This window comes from Ambystoma mexicanum, chromosome 9, assembly GCF_040938575.1.
Source record: "Ambystoma mexicanum isolate Mex_15411 chromosome 9, UKY_AmexF1_1, whole genome shotgun sequence".
Taxonomy (NCBI): domain Eukaryota; kingdom Metazoa; phylum Chordata; class Amphibia; order Caudata; family Ambystomatidae; genus Ambystoma; species Ambystoma mexicanum.
Window position 1 is genome coordinate 201596316 of NC_090931.1, and position 17929 is coordinate 201614244.

Here is a 17929-nt window from a genome sequence, read left to right on the forward strand (position 1 = left end):
ATACAAAAAGGCTTCCTTTCATAAACAGAGGAAAGCCTGCTAGCAAGAGAGTATGGCAGGCAGCAAGCTGGAAACTCTGCAACACAATTTCTACAACACCGGGATGGGAAGGAACTGGGACATTGTCTGTAGAGGTCATGGGAAAATTACCAGGTTACTCACCGTAGTGACCACCTTACTCCTAGTCCATAGTCCCCTTTCCTCCATACTTATGGGACATCTCTCCGTCCTGTGGGACGAGACCGGAGCACTTTGTAAAAAGCATCCACATTTTTTTCAAAAATGTGTCCCTCCTCTCTTTCCTGCGCGAGGCCCCGGAACGCGGCTGTAACCCCGCCCACCTTGGCTCCGCCCCGCGCATCGCCCATCAGTCCTTTTCTATCGCAAGGTCAAAGACCCATTAGCAATAACAGAGGAACCTTATTAGAGGGGACAGCGGGCAGGCGTATGGAGGAAAGGGGACTATGGACTAGGAGTAAGGTGGTCACTACGGTGAGTAACCTGGTAATACTCCTACATCCCGTCCCCTTTCCTCCATACTTATGGGAGATTCCCAAGCACTCCTTACAGGAACTATGGGTGGATGGAAATACCCCTTATTGAAACAGGTTCTTCAGCACAGCCTGGCCGAACTGAGCGTCAGCTCTAGAGCTCATATCGAGGCAGTAATGCTTACAGAAAGCAGATGGGGAGGCCCAAGTAGCCGTTTTAGTGATGGACTCCCAGGGAACATACTTCTGAAAAGCAACCGCGGCTGCCTTGACTCGCACCTGGTGTGCATGGATACCTTTAGGAGGTTTCAGCTTTTGGACGGTGAAAGATTCTGTGATACAGGCGGCAATCCATCTGGAAATAGATGCCTTAGACGCCGGCCTGCCCTGAGGTTTACCGAAGGCCACAAACAGTTGGGAAGAGCTCCGAAGCTCAGAAGTCCTGTCCAGGTAGAACTTAAGAACTCTTCGGACATCCAGGCAGTGTAGAACCCTTTCCGCCTCCGAGGCAGGGTTCGGAAAAAAAAACGGAAGGGAAATCGACTGATTCAGATGGAATTCGGTCACTACCTTTGGTAGGAAAGCTGGGTTCGTCCGAAGGACTACCGTGTCCTTGTGAAAGACCAAGAAAGGATGCTCCACCGACAATGCCTGGAGCTCACTCACTCTCCACGCTGACGTAACGGCTACCAGAAAGGACACTTTCCAGGACACGTACTTGAGGTCAACCGTAGCCATTGGCTCAAAGGGTTTATGACACAGCGCCGTCAGGACTACATTTAGGTCCCAAGCCGGGTGCGGACTACGAACCGGAGGCTAGGTGCGTGTCAAGCCAGCAAAATGCCTCTTCACCACCGGGTTAGTTAAAGAATAAGAACACCAGTCTGTAGAGAGGTAAACAGAAATCACCGAGAGATAAGTCCTGCAAGACAGAACATGAACCCCTGACTCTGCTAGGGAGGATACGAAGGACAGCAGCGTGTCAATCGTTGCCACCCTCGGGTCCAACTCTTTCTCCAAACACCAATGACAGAACCTTTACTCTTGTATTGGGATCTGGTCCAGGGTTTCCTGGCTGCCTGGATAATGCGCATGTTATCTGCAGACAAACCCAAATGCTCTAGAGACATGAACTCAGGCATCATGCCGCCAAGTTGAGCGATTGTGGGGAGGGGTGCCACATCTGCTGTTCCCCTTGGTGAAGAAGATCGGGAGTAACTGGTAACCTGATCGGCGGACACACCGACAGGTGTTGAAGTTCTGAGAACCAAAACCTGGCCAGCCACCACGGAGCTATCAGTAGAAGAAAACAGTTGACAGAGCTCTTCAACTTCCAAATTGCTCAATGAACTAGGGGAAGAGGCGGGAAGGCGTACGCTCTCATGTTGCGCCATGGAATCTCGAGTGCGTCCCCCAGAGAGGAGGCTCCCAGCACCCCTCTGGAGGTGTACTGAGGAAGCTTCTTGTTTACCGCCATGGCGAGGAGGTCCACCTCCGGTGTGCCCCAACGCGAGAAAATCCATGAGAGGATCTCCGCCTTCAACTCCCACTCGTAGCTGACCACTGTCCGCCGGCTGAGGGCATCCGCAGTGACATTTAGCCGGCCCGGAATGTGCACTGCAAGCAGCCAGACACCATCAAGCAGGGCCCACTCCCATATCTGGATGGACAGGTCCACGAGGGGGGGGAGACTTCGTTTCCCCTTGCTTGTTGATGTAATACATCGACACCACATTGTCCGTTCTTATGCGGACCACCTTGTTGACAATGAGAGGTCTGAACGCCTTGAGCGCCAGAATAATCGCCAGAAGCTCCAAATGATTTATGTGCAGGAGCTTGTCCTGAGGTGACCAGAGGTCCGAGACCTGAAGAAGATCTAACGTCGCACCCCACCCCAAAAGGGAGGAGTGTGTTGTGATCGTCACCATGGGGGCTGGGTCCTGGAACCCCACGCCCACCGATAGGTTGCTGAGAGATGACCACCAGTCCAGGTCCACTCTCATGAAATCCGGAATCATTATCCGCTTGGAATCCGGATCCACAGCCTCACGCCAGGAACTCCGAAGAGCCATCTGGGTCCATCTCATTTGGAGACGAGCAAGAGGAAGAGCCAGTACACACGAGGCCATGAGGCCCAGAAGCCTCTCGAACCACCAGGCCGACATGCTCTCCGACTGCGCAAACATCTGACACGTGGCCGACAGATCCGCCATTCTGTCCCCGGTCAGATACACTCGGTAGTCGATCGTGTTCCAACGAAAACCCAGGAAAGTCAGGTCCTGTGAGACCGTCATGGAGGATTTCCGCCAGTTCACCGACAGCCCAAGATGGAACAGGAGCTGAAGGAGAGACTGGAGGTTGCCCGCTGCTGCCAACGGACAAGGGCTGCGTAGGAGCCAGTCGTCCAAATAGGGATACACATGGATACCCTGGAGACGAAGATAGGCCGCAATTACCAACATCATCTTCGTGAAGACACGCGGCGCCGAACTAAGGCCAAAAGGAAGCACTCGGAAACTGGAAGTGCTCCGCTCCCAAAGAGAAGCGGAGGTATCTCCTGTGTGGATTCCAAATCAGGATATGCATGTACGCATCCTGAAGATCCACCACGCTGAGCCAATCGCCCATCTGCAAAGAGGAGCGAATCTGGCCGGGCGTGATCATCTTGAATTTCTCTTGGGGTAGGAAAAGATTGAACTGGGAAAGGTCTAGGATGGTGCGCAGGCCAGCCTGGTTGGGTTTGGGCACCATAAACAGCCGGAAGTAGAAGCCCTCCCCTCGCTCCCCAAGGGGAACGGGTTCCACAGCTCTGAGGAGCAGAAGTTTCTGAACCTCGGCCTTGAGGGAGGGTGAGCCCGACAGCTGAAAAGGAGGGTTGAGGGGTGGGGGTAAAGGTAAGCGGAAGCCTGCTCGAGCGACTGACAAGACCCATCTGTCTTCTGTGATGGCCTGCCACGCCTCCCAATGAGACGCAATGCGTCCTCCCACCGGGGTCTCGTGCGAGCGCGGAAAACCCTCATTTGGCAGGCTTATCGGTGGCGGTGCCACCTGAACCCGATGAAGAGGCTGAGAAGCGGGAGAAATACTGCGTACGCTGTTGTCTACGGCGGTTATTCCCTGCCGGAGTATCCACTCTGCGAGATTTGCGGTCGAGGAAGCCCCTAAACACAGAGGAAGGTCGACCTTGTGACAACGGCGTTTGAGACTTGAAGGGAGCTTTAACCAGAACAGACAATGATTTAGCCGTCTGAGTGCTGTCTTTGGTTTTGGTGAGCTCTACATCAGTAGAGGAGTGAAAAAGCTCCTTACCATCAAATGGAAGGTCCAGAACCTTGTCTTGCACCTCCTTCGAGAACTTAGTGGCATGCAAATCCCCCAACTTCTCGACCGGAATGTGCTCCTCAAACTCCGACAGATCTCTCCACATCCGCATGTTAGCTCCCGCCAAAATCAATTCTGCATTGGCCTGCCCGAGCTGCAAGGCCGAATTGGCAAAGATTTTCCTCCCTAGGGAGTCCAGGAGCTTGTCCTCCTTTCCCAAGACCTGAGTAGCCATCGGGGAGGAGGAGGATGCTGCAGGCCTGGATTGCAACGTAGCCGCAGCCACCACTGTGGAGGAGGGAGGCGGACAAGACGACAAGGCCACTTCTTCCGAAGAATGCAGCCTGTACCTCGCGTCAATCTTTTTATAGACAAAAAGTCCTGTGTGTGGCTTTTCGCCAAAATCTTCGGACCTCGGCCAGAACGTCCTTCTGCAAGAACAGGCCGGTACGCTCCAAAGGAGACAAGGTGAACGCCCCGGAGAGCACGCCCTCCTGCGGAGCAGGTGCCTCGGGCACCGGAACATCTAAGAAACTCATCATGTCCAGCACCCTGTCATGGAAAGCTCTAATAGAACGGGGAAGGTCCTCGTTGTCCTGATCGCCTTGAGGGTCATCTGACAGGTCAGGATCCTGCTGAGCCATGTCAGGCACTGCCTTGTCCACTGGGGACAATGGTGGCACAGGCGGAAGCGCAGGGGGAGGCACCACGAGCAAGGGAGGCGCCGGCGGAACCACCAGCGGAAAGGGTGGAGCCGGAGGCGCGGGTGGACATATCTCCTTGAAAAGCCCTTTGAAATATTCCCTCATGAGGTCGGTGCGCATAAGCGCTTGAAATTTACCGAAAAAAGCGTCCTCAGGAGATTGTTTCGGAACCTAAGGAGGCCTCTCATGAGGTGGACAAATCCAGGGACGTAACGGAGAAGGGTGCCACAACGGCCCCTCCACCGACGAATCCACATAAATCAAGGGACCCGACCCTACGGGCACCGAAACATTGTGCGGAAGAGGCATCCGGGCGTTCCAATCATAAACCGGCCGGTAAGGATGCGCACAAGGGACCTTAGGTTCACCCGAAGGACAGAACCCTACATGGCGTAGTTGTAGGGGTAGTACCTAAAATGGCCACCGTGGTCGTGGCGGGAACGGCCGCCATTTTGTCCTCATCTGAGGGGAACTGCAGCACGTGAGGAAGTGAGGCAGGGGTCCCCGTTGATGGGTCAGGGGTCTTAATTTTAGCCTTAACGTAAGGAACCTCGGCAGAGCCGGTACATTGAGGCCTGGAATGTTTCTGCGACATGCCAACCGCCAACTGAGCTTTCGAAGGAAGGGCCTCGGCACTGTCGGCAAAAGAAGAAACTTTCTTCTTTGCCCCCTCAACAGATCTGGTGTCACCACAAGAGCGGGAACGGTGCGCTTTCACCGACAGGGCCTTGCCCGGCCCCTCAGAACTGTTGGTATCCTTAGCCTCTGTACGAGGGACCTCGGACCTAGGCCCGGTAGAAGCCTTTTCGGCACGGGCCTCGAACATCCGTTCGGTAAACCTCAAGCCCAGTCAAGACCTCGGGGCGAACCCCGGTTTTGTTTTTGAGGGAAGCCGAAAGAGCGGCTTCAGAGCAAGCTCCGGTACCCCACGACTCAGTAGAACTGGGTCTACAGACAGCCACCACAGGAGGGCGTTAGGAAAGATTTCCTAATTGTGGGTAATTTTCCTTCCATGTGGCAACCCCTAAACTTTTTGCTGTTGTTTCCACCGGTTATCAGATATTTGATCGAAAAAAATTGGTCGACTGGACAAATGGTCGAACCAATTTGGTGGAAAACCAAATGGTCGAATGTATTTATTTTTTTTTAACCCCTTTTTTTTTTTTTTTTAAGAGGGGGTCCCCCCCAACCCGCTTTTTTTTCTAAAAAAACCTTTTTTTCACTAAACTACAACCTTGAAAAAATATATATATATATAAATAAAAGAAAAAATTCGACCATTTAGTTTTCGACGAAATTACGTCGACCAAATGTCCTGTCGACAAATTTTTTTCGCTGAAATGTCCGGACACCGTTTCCACCAGGATCTAGACTTTGCCAGAAAAGTGCAGCCTTCTGCCGCACTCCTCTGGGCTTTCTGGGCTTTCGCTCCATTCTTACGGGGAAACTGACATGCCCTTAAGACAGTCAGTACCGGCACACGTTGTTTTCCGTAGTTTCTTTATCATGTTGCAGCTTTCGCGCAACATGGCACAAGAGGGCACTGTAAGCTAAGTTACTGCTCTCTTGGGTCTCTAGTCTTCTACAGGCCATAGATACTCTCTTTGGATTGTAAATGAACGGTGCAAGTGAATCACGGACGGGATTGGTGGCAGCGATCGTTTCTTGTGTTTTTGAGCACCTTTTGGCGATTTAAGGGTGTTTCTCGCGCTTAGCCCAAAATGGTGGCCTGGCTTCCAAAATGGCCAGACCACGAAGCTCTTTGTCCTGTCCGCTGACCGTCTTGCCTCCTTGACCTCCCCCAGGTCGAGCCGACCCGGGGCCTTCCTTATTTGGGCATGTACTTTCCCGCGAAACACAGATGCTTTTGCGGGCTTCTACAGGCCTGGTGTGTGCTTCCAGGATGGGGGCTGGGATGTCTGGTCCCAATACACATCCTGGGCGCCAGAGAGTCTAGGGTGGTGTGAATTCCTGGGACCCCCGTGGTCCATGATAAGGTCCACATATGGTGTGAGTGTTTTATGAGCAAATCTCCCATTGGGTCCCCTTTGTTTTGGCGCAAAGGGAACCGTGGATAAGAGGGGGCTGGAAATGCCACTACCAATGTCGATCTCCTGAGTTCTCACGAACAAAGGAATACAGGAGCCAAGTATCCTGCAACCACGAGGCTGAACCGAGGAATCGCTGGTGACCCGATGAAGGACTGCTCCTCTGCCCTGCTGTCGCTTGGTGAAACCCTTTCTACCTCTGATCGAACGAGAAGGCCTGTACTGGTACTTCGACCCTTGGAATAGTGGGAACAACTATTCTCGGCATCTTCACCATCTCCTGCACGTAAGCCTTCGGAAGTGTCTCTGGGCCATCCAGCAGACTGACCAGCCTACCCAGGAGTCTTGCACTGTAACCGCCGTCAGGTTGTGTTGTATTACGAGTCCTTGTCACTCTCACACAATTCGTACACTTGGCATTCCCAGGTCTGAAGTGAGCAGTGTACATTTGGCTGAAATACACACGGCCGCTTCGTTGCCCTGCTGTGGTAACAAACTGTGCGGGTTCACTGCGTTTGGGACGCCCTCAACTCAACTTCTGCTGCTGCGGAATCTACACAACCCCAAGACGTCCCCTGCTCGTATCTGAGCCTGCCAGCACTGAAACTGACGCGGAGAAGCCTGGGTCTGCTTGCATCGGGGACCGGTGAGTAGCATCGCTAGGAACTGGTCGCCCTCCTGCAGGAGCCCATAGCTTTTCCCCGCTGTGTCTAACAGCACGCCTTTCCGTACTCGCGCTCTGCTTCTGCCCACAGTGGAGGCTGCGCTTGAGTCGCGGGGCTCTGTTCATCTTCATTTGTTCACCGAACTAAACTGCCCGATTCCCTCGAAGAGACTCCCCTTTTTGCCCGTTGGCACCAGCATGTGCAGGTACTTTTGAGCACAAGGCTCCACTCTTCGTAGGGCTAGGACTTCCTTTTAGTTAGGTGCCTCTGAAGGCAGACTGGGTCTAATTATTATTCGCACTGCCTGTTTTCCTCCCCATCTAGGTGGTCTACACATTTCGTGCGTCTAACTCGTTAGACTCGTTTGTATTTGTATATATATTGTATTGGTTTGGTATGTGTTGGTTTACTTGAGTTTTATTGTGATTTCTCGCTACGGTCAATGTTACAAAGGCCTTGTAATAAATGTGTATATATTTTTAATATAACACCTGCTTGGAGTAATTTGTAAGTGTCCTTGCTTTGTGTGCTCATTACGGGCTTTCAGTCACCCTCACCCCTCTTGAGACCTAGTCTTGACCGCCACGATCGCTACCCTGATTGGTCTGGCTTGTCCAGAGGTTACCCTGTTCCAAGAAACTAGGCTGGCCTTCTGAACCTCTGCCCCTCCAGGACAGAGTTCAGAAATCCGTCTTAACAGAGGGGCCTCGGAGAGTACTCTGGTGGACACAGGCCCCTTACGGAGACCCTCGGAGAAAACTCCGGTAGAATTATTAGGCCCGACAGGCACCTCAGGGCGAACCACAGTAACAGAGCGATCAACGCCCCTCCCTGCTCGAGAGGAACCCGGAAAGGTATCCCCCGGCCGGGGTGCTCTGAAAAGTAAAGAACTTACCGGGCATTTTTTCTTCTCGTCGATGAACGCCTGAAAATGCAAAAGAGGAGTCCGTCCGAACACCTCCTCCCACCGCTCCAACCGGCGTTGAAGTGCCCGGACCGAAAGGGAGTCACAGTAAAAACAGGAGTCCCAACGGTGTTCCGGACCCAAACACTCTAAACAAAGAGGATGGGGATCCGCCCTCGCGAAGCGACGTTGACACAATGAACAGTCTGGAAAATCTAGTTTAAAAGACATAGACAGACTAGTAAACGAACGCTAGCGAGAGCCAGAGAGGGGAAAAAGGGAAGAAAGTCTTCCGAGGATGCACATACGTCCGGCCCCGATCGTGCGGAAAAAAGGACTGATGGGCGATGCGCGGGGCGGAGCCAAGGTGGGCGGGGTTACGGCCGCATGCCGGGCCCTGCGCAGGAAAGAGAGGAGAGACACATTTTGGAAAAAAATGTGTATGCTTTTTACAAAGTGCTCCGGTCCCGTCCCACAGGACGGAGAGATGTCCCATAAGTATGGAGGAAAGGGGACGGGACGTAGGAGTATGGGGCAGTCATATGGCATGGAAATGCATCGGTCATCTCGTATACCACTAGAAAGAAGGGTAGGTGAAAGGGAACCTTTTTCCCACTCTGTCTAGAAAAACCCTGCAGTGCCTCAGAATGCAAAGAAGGTGAAGGACATACCCTCATGCAAACGCTTGCCTACTAAATAAAGAAATCGGATCTAAAAAAACTCCATCTTACCTTCATGACAACAAACACCAGACAAGCCAGCTAACACCTTATACACATTCCACTCTACAAACTCACATACACCAAAAAACAAGCATATGCCCACTGGGAACGCAGGGCATGGAACACCACATACACAATGCATCCTCCAGCACCACATTCATAAAGAGCCTCAAAACATACCTGTTTCCCCACATATAATCCTACCCTCCTCCACTGCTATCACTTTTCTATCCGAATCTTCCTATCCTTTCCTGAAAGCATTTTGTAACTTCTCTTTTCCAACTCCCATCTTTTCAATATTTGAACCATGTAAGACACTTCGAGTAGGTCCAGCACTAAAGAAAAATTCAAATAAAGCAATGGATTTTCAACACTACACTGAGTGACGTCAGATGCCGGAGTTCCAAGAAGAAATTGAGCTAGCAATTATAGGATCAAGTGTCCATTGCCTGCTAGTACGTGGGGCCACATTTAAATGTAGAATAAGAAAGATTGGGGGAAAACAACTGTAATATCTGTTATTCCCCACAACAATCACACCACACTACACAGTGCCCGGACCCCAACTGTAGCTTCTTGTCGGAGAAACGCACCCGGAATGAAGCCACAAAAAGAAGCTAGGGATTTCAAAATCCTCAATGGGAAACACTGTTTACGATATTAGCTCAGTAGCACTTCAAAATGTGCCTCTGACAATAATACATCTCTCAAAGATAGCCAGCAAGTACAGATCAAAAAACCATTGTTTAGGCCATGTTACTGTGAGATAGGTGGCATCATTTAAAGAGAAAAGGATTTTAAAGTCGGACATTCTGCATTCGTACATATGCACACATCCATAATAGAATCATCAATAATGGGAATTTTGCAAGAACACAACTGTCCTTGTAAAGACAGAGAGTAGCCTACTTAGTATAGCTACAACTTTCACTCCCCTTAGGTGTTTCCAGGATACAAAAGCACGAAATTAGGACACTAACTGATGTTAAAGAATAGTTTCATTTTGAACAAATACAATCATTTATGAGAGTTTAGCTGCTCATCGTCTAAGGGGAAAAAACATGTCCCAAGAGATCAATGGCATTTTGGGGGACTGAGTCTATTGCGCAAGACATCCTGAATGTAGACTGAGGCATGCAATCTTCCATACATCTGAAAATTCCTTCTAATGGTTTAATACATTAACAAGTTCTCTACTCTTAAACGCAGGAATGCCCTGGACGGAGATGGTCTCTTGCGCTCACCACAGGTAAATCCTCCTCCTCGTACATGGCATCATTATGTTTGCTGGGAGGATCTTTCCATCCCACGTCGTCGTCATCCACAATGCGCATGCTGTGAAAAAATGAGAAGAAGAATGTTACATTGGAAAGTAATCCACAATTCAACTGTACAAAACAGGGCTGGAGCACCAGGCAGCATATTCTCAGATGACCACGACAAAACACACTGCATACTAAGTCCTGACTGTGCCACTCATTTCTAAACCTTAGAATCGTAGTTCACATCAGTTTTACAAGTCCCAAAATAAACCAGTTACCTAAATATATTTGGTCAAACCCAAACAACAGGTACAAATGTACCCCAAGTCCTCTCTGGTAATAAGATCAGTTTACTGGCTGCCAGTTGAAAAACTAATAGGATTACAAGGTTTTAAAAATAGCCCTTTAGGCCCTGTTTGAAGAGGTCCCTTTATTTCTTCGGATTCATTTGCAGAGGTACCATTGCTCCCACCCTCTTAGATCCAACAAAGAACATGTCTTGGTTGTCCCGTGATTTCGCAGGTCCCGCCTTGGATAAAGCTTTTTTTTCTTGCTCAACTATATAGCTCTGCAAAAACATCCTAATCCATCTCAGACTCACCCAGAACAATCTACACTTTAGAACACTTCTTAAAACCTGGCTTTTTTTAAATGACTTAATCCTCACTTTACATCTGCTTCCCTCTCAGTGCCTAGAGGCCCTTTTTTGGTGTTGCGTCGACAAGCACTTCCAACATAACAGCATAACACCAGTTACATTGTGTCTATTCGGCACGTCACAACGATGTTGTGCCTTTGCAGTGAAGGTGCATCTCCAAACAACTGCGTAAACCCTAACACTTAAGCAATAAGTGCCGAGCATGGGGAGGCATTATCTGAAGTGGGGCTTATTGCTATTAGTACCCCGGTCCATAACACCGGGGTACTTAAAGCCTTTTTATCCTGTTGCAAAAAGCTCATTTTTGCAACAGAAAAAAAAAATGCCCACCAAGGACGGGCGAACGTAGTCCGTTCTCCTTTTCCATGGTGGCAATTATAAATAGCAAAAAAAAGTAAACAAGTAAATGGCCACCATGGAAAAGGAGAAGGGACTGTAGTCCCATTTCCCTTTCCATGGTGGCCATTGTAAATAGCAAAATAAAAGTAAACAAAAAAGATGGCCGCCAAGGAAGCAAACAAAGAAAATGTCTGCCAAGGAAGGGCGAACGTAGTCTGTTCTCCCTTTCCAAGACAGCGATTGTAAATAGTAAAAAAAGAAGTAAACAAAAAAAATGGCTGCCATGGAAACAGGAGAAAGGACTACAATGAAGAGGAGTGAAAAAGCAAGTAAGCGGAGGGAAGGGAGGAATCTGTGGAGGGGAAGGGGAGCCATTATCTGATTCCCCAGCGGGAGAAGATGGCAGCATCCAGCAGTGAGCAGGCTTGGAGCAGGGAGATTAACATGTGGTAATTGCCCCATTCCGAGCCTCCTCATTGGCTGGGAGGCTGCCACACCCCACCCTCCGGGTACTAATTTCCATTAATGCAGCAAATGAGCAAAGTGGCAAATGATACCAAGCAGCGTCATGGAAACCAATGCAGCGAGTCAACCAGACCCAAACAGCGATTCAAAAAAAGACAACCAAGGGAGGGTGTGGTTTGCGACCAAGCAGTATGGACGCATAGCCTGTGAGCTCGCCTGGCGGAGATGAACAAATACATTAATTAGGTCCATAATGTGCTAAATGTATCTCGACTTCTGCCTCACACTCATTGTCTTGGCTAGGGCACGTTCCTGTATAATTTTTCCCTATCTCTGTGTGCTTTCAATGTGTCTGCACTTCAACTCGTGTTTAAGGCGGCGGTGACAGCTTGAAGGCTTGACAACTGACAAAAACTCATACTACAGTGCAGCAGCTGGATTAGTTGCCAACTGAACATTGGTGAGCTCCTTTGCCTTTGCTGTATGTTACTTTGTTACTGACCACCATGCATCTACGCACTTCACTCAGCTACTCAGCTGAATCCCCTGAGGGAACAGCCTGACGCATTACAAGAGTTCATGGGTGCTTTTACTTGCTTAGGCCTGCTGGCTACTGATACCCAGGGACATACTAGTACTACCCATAGAAATTATTCACTTCATACTCATTTTTACTGCTCTTGCCTGGTTAAAGTGCAATTATATTTTCCACGACACCAGACATTGCGGATCACAGTTATTCCAATTCCTCAATTAATCTCACTTCTATCAATAAAGGTCTGGACATTTTTGTAATTGAGCTCTCCACTACTCAGTCATCCATATCAGTTCTAGATTCCAGATCCTTGACTCGACAGAATGACTTTAAGGGTTTCAAAAATGAAATTAAAACAATCAATTCAAGATTAACTGAAGTTGAGGAGCATGTATCTTTTACTGAAGATAGAATGGAGGGTCTCGAGCATATGCATCAAAAACATCTCCATTTAGAGTCAGAAATTTCCAATTCAGAGGATAGAAATAGGAGAGATCATATCTGAATTCATGTAGTGCCAGAAAATTCAGAGCAGAATGACCCCATTAAATTCTTAACAGAGTGGCTTTGTAAACTTTTGAATATATCATTCTCTCCTCCTCTCAGAATGAAACCACGTTTTACCAGCAACAGCTTATCCCCAAGACCACTCATTGCCTATGCGATGCGTCATCAACAAGCACAACAAATCCTCATGTAGCTCAAAAAATCTCCTCTAACTTTTCATGGAATAAAATATTTATTCCTCTAGATTTCACAAAAACCACCCAGGACAAAAGAAAAAGATTTTTGAAGAATCTGGACATTAAATATGGCCTACTGGAACCCGCAAGAATGCTTATCACTCCACCTCATGGCATCACCAAAGAATACTTGGATCCTGATGAGTTATATGTTCTGATAAAATCTCTTCAATCTTATGATATGGACACTTCATTCAACGCTAAGTCTTCTCTTCATCGACAACAGGCCTGGGCCTGCACAAACCACTTCATGTTCACAACTGATCCAGTCGTAATAATTTCAAATTTGGTAACACATCATTCTAGGTGTAGTTTTGATCATAATCCGCCTTCAAATTCTTTCGATAGCTCAGAAAACAGAGACAGAACCAGATCTACAGCCAAACGGAGCCATTGTGTTAATCTTCTTACTTAGCCAGCTCCATTTGGCTGTAGATCTACAGTGGACACATTTTCTTATTGTTCATATACTGTTTCTTCATTCAATAAGGATTAATACGAGTATCACCTTTCTAGTTGTGTTTCCTGCCCTTTTGTCTTTTTCCTACCCTCTAATTTAACTTAGCGTACTCTAAAACCATCCATTCATGGTGTAGTGTCTTTCCTAGCACAAATGGTTTTGCAACTACTTACTTTATTCAACGCAATGTACAGATTGGTTTACAGTTTAGGAAGCTTCATTGTCTATCATGATTCCAAGAATATATTGCAATGAGTATTAAAGTTATGTCATGTAATGTCAAAGGGCAAAATACTATAAAGAGACAAAGAATTCTGAGCCATAATTGGGAAAAGTAAAGCCAACTTCTCCTGCATTCAAGAAACGCATTTAGATTTGGTCGAGAGAAAATACCAAACTAGTTAGATTGTGGGCTAAACATGCATTTTATGTGCCAGCAATTGGGGAAAAAGTGGAAGCGAGTATACTTATCCACAAAAGAACTGTGTTTAAATTAAAAAGCAAACAACATGAACGTTCTGGATGGTGGTCGATTTTTGAAGCTAATATTAATAATTTGACAGTTACTATTGTTAATATTTATGGTCCTAACTCCCCCAAACCTTCTTTTTGGAGTTATTTAAAACAAATCCTTTTTCAAAAAGACTACGATCGCCTTATTATTTGCAGTGACAGCAACCAAATTTGTGACTTCACATTCAACCGAATATCTGATACTAAATTAATGAATTCTAAATCACATAAACAATGTATTCATTTCATAGATGATCTCACTCCAATTGATACTTGGCGCTTTTGTCACCCTACTATGAAAGAATTCACTTTTTTCTCCCCTCCACATAAATCCTTGTCTAGACTTGATCATATATTCATTATCACTTGCTTCTAAGATTCTGCATTCGGAAATTGGCCCTATTATTATATCTGATCATGCACCAGTTCTCACGGTTCTTGAATGGGAAAGCCAACTTAATGTTTCTTCTTGATGGAGGTTACATTTTTTTAATATCAAATGATCCTTCTTTTATTCAGCAGATTAAGGATTTCTGTACCACATTTTTCATAAAAAAATAATCCAATTCACACCTCTGTCCACAATAATTGGGACGCATTTGAAGCTACCCTACGAGATTTCATTATACAATTTGTTGCATTTAAAAAGAAACAGACTGGTAAGCTGTCTCAAGACTTACTTCACTCAAATAAGCAACTTGAATCCTCATATTTTATTCATCCCACTGATGCTACCTTTAAATCCCCCCTTTCAAAACGTATTGAGTTTATCAAATATAATACAAATAAAGCATGCTCTTCTATGTTGAGAACAAAAACTAAGTTTTATGGTGGGTCTAATAAATCTGAGAAGTTATTAGCTTCCCATCTGAAAAAAAGAAAGGAAAAAACTATTATTACATCTATTATCAATCAACATGGTACTAGAGTTAGGAGTCTGCAACAAATTAATTCATTTTTTTAATTTTACTCTCAACTCTAACAATATACTCACCTTTCTGCACAAGAAAATTACTGATAATCCTGTTGATCTCTCCTTTTTAGATGCTCCTATATCTTTACAAGAAACTCAAACATCGATTCTTGTTCTTAAAACTGGTAAAGCTCCTGGGCCAGATGGCTTCCCTATTGATTTATACCTCTCCTTTTCAGTTATTCTTTCTCCTAAACTCCTTGAGTTATTTAACCACTTTTAAAATGTTGGTCAAAGTCTAGGCCTTCTTTTGTTAAAAATGATCACTGATTTCTCTTAAAAATTCAAAATCTAAGATTCTTGCCAGACGTATTGCCAACAGCCTAGAAGCCATAATGCCTAAACTTGTTAATATGGATCAGTCTAGCTTTATTAAGGTAGATATGCTTCTTCAAATACTAGACTTCTTTTTAATGTTCTTTCTTATGCACAGAAATCATCTGACCCTTTTATCCTTCTCACACTTGATGCCGAGAAAGCTTTCAATCGAGTCTATTGACCATTTATGTTTCAATCTTTATCATGGCAAGGATTTATCCCTACATTCTCTAGATTCATTACACTTCTTTATTTTTCACCATCTACAAGGCTATTTTTAAATAATTCCTTTCCTCAATCGTTTCCCATATCTCACAGAACTAGTCAAGGCTGCCCTTTTTCCCTACTATTTATCCTAGCTCTAGAACCCTCCTTTCAAAGTATTACTTGTGATGGCAATATCAAGGGAATTACTATAAAAGAAATCCCCACCAAATTCTCTGCCTATGCGGATGACATTCATCTTCATTTATCTGAACTCTCCACCTCTATCCCAGTGCGTATGGCTTGTATTGATCAATTTTCTAGAGTCTCCGGCTACATACTAAATATTGATAAATCAGAAATGTTGCCATTAACCAACTCTTGCATAAGGTTTAATATCCCCTTATATAGAATGAAATGGTGCATACCATCTATAAAATATCTGGGCATCCCTATAGCTCAATATATTACTTCTACCCTAACTTCAAAACAAAATATTTCAGAAAAAATAAAGAAATTTATCAACAATTGGCTCCTCTATTTCTGTCCTTGTGGGGTCGCCTAGACTCCCAAAATGACACTCAGACCTATTATCCTTTATTACCTTTCTATTATTTCTTTATTCCTATCAACTACCTTTTTTAAGAAAATTGATATTCTTTTGTCTAACTGTCTTTGGAATAATAAAACTCCCAGAACTGCTTTTAATAAACGCAAAGCAAATAAAAAGAAGTTCCCAGATTTTCCCAAATATCAGAGAACCTTTTTACTATGACAAATCCTCATTTCAATTCAACAAACCTAATTTGACAGATGCCCCTACCTGGATCAAATTATAATCTAAATGTATAGCTGTCTCATTTCCTTCAGACATCTTCATGGGCTGGTATTAAAAAACTCCCTTTTTTACATTCCTTCAAAAATGTTTGAAATAGCCTATTATCTTGCTTGTTCATTAATCAAGATGCCTCCAATGCCTTCTTATGGTTCAACCAATGCTTCCCGTTCAGACCTAAATATGATGTGCTGTAAAGATGGTATTCTGTTGGAATCCTCCTGGTTCCACAACTTTTTCTTAATAATTAGCTTATACCCCCCAACCCCCACCCTCAAGTATGTGCTCGTTTCAAACTCAATCTTTCTGACCACAAGACTTATACCACCTTTGTGAACTTAATTATAAAATCTATTCCCTCTTATTGGCAAAACACCTCTTCTAAATATATAGATTTATTTATCTTGCTGTAATTCATTGTCTACCTTCCCCTTTCCCCACCTGTTTGCCCTGTGGGGGGCTTTGACACAGTTTTTCTAATTGTAAAAGTGCCTAACAAATGACCAATAAATACATAAATAAATTAAATAAATAGAAGATTATGTTTCTTCTTTCACTAAAGCTTCTAAACTCTATTCAATTCTCAATCAACCCAAACAATGTAACTGTCCAACCTCTAACACTACTACACAATGGGAATTAAATAATTGGGATCTGCAAATTTCATCAGATATTTGGTAAAGATATGGGAACAATGTTTTTCCACGTCTGCTGCTGCTAACCTAACACAATCACACTATTTCATTCTACATAGAGCTTACCTAACACCACTCAGTATATCAAAAATGTCCAATACTATCCCAAATGTATGCTGATCTTGTCAATCCCCATCAACTGATTTCATTCATACTATATTCAAGTGTAAATTTGTCTTTTCCTTTTGGGAGAAAATGTGGAGCTGTTTACAAAATAGGTTTTCATTTCAAGAACCATTAACGTTATCCAATTTAATGATTGGTGTTTTAGTGAATCCTTTTATGACTTCTATCCCCTTGTCTGATTGGTTTAATTTTTGTGTTGATATTGCCTTTCATCTTATTGCCTCAAACTGCAAAAATTCACAAAAACTGACATACAATCTTTGGTGGAATTTCATTTGTTCTTTCCATAGAATTGAATAAATGTATGCTTTGTCTTGTAAAAACCTACCCAAATTGAGTACCAAATGGAATACCTTTACATCATACTTAATGTAAAATACTAATCTTACTTCAAATTGTGCTAGCCCCCTATTTCCTCTTCTTTCCTTTTTTGTATCCAAGTTTGTCTTGTTCCTCTCCCCCGTCAGTCTTATCGCATTTTGCTAATATTTTCAATTTTATAAGCATTACTTTGAAATATAATTGATTTAACTACAATTAATTTTATCCATAAAAAATGTTTTCTCGATTTTAGGAACAAGTTTTATGAAATCTATGTAACCAACTTATTTATTATTTAATTGTAATGTTTAAACATATCAATAAAACTGATTTGACATCAAAGAAAAAAGACAAAAGAATTTAAATCAAGGAGAGACAAGCACAGACAGGGCAATACACCCCTTATTTATTAATACAGTAAATATTTGAAGGCCCCAAATCAATGTACAGTAGGTAATAAATATGCTACCATCAATGGAAACAAATTAAAGTATACAGTCTACATAGAAAACACAGGGAAACATTTTGAATTTTGATAGACCAAACATCAGTGGTGTCTTTTGGAGAGTGGGCAATGAAGGAAAGAATTAAGCCGAGAGGAGGGTGGTGAGGTACATAGGGTTTGGG

General features: G+C 45.1%; 1 protein-coding gene across 1 annotated transcript in view; it reads right to left on the minus strand.

The window, feature by feature from the left end:
* The window catches only part of BUD13 (BUD13 homolog), a 340704-nt gene that overhangs the window by 255024 nt on the left and 67751 nt on the right, over positions 1-17929 (minus strand). The window contains exon 2 of the mRNA XM_069614500.1: positions 10100-10190. Within this exon, the coding sequence (XP_069470601.1) occupies positions 10100-10190 (91 nt within the window). The remainder of the gene's footprint in view (positions 1-10099; positions 10191-17929) is intronic.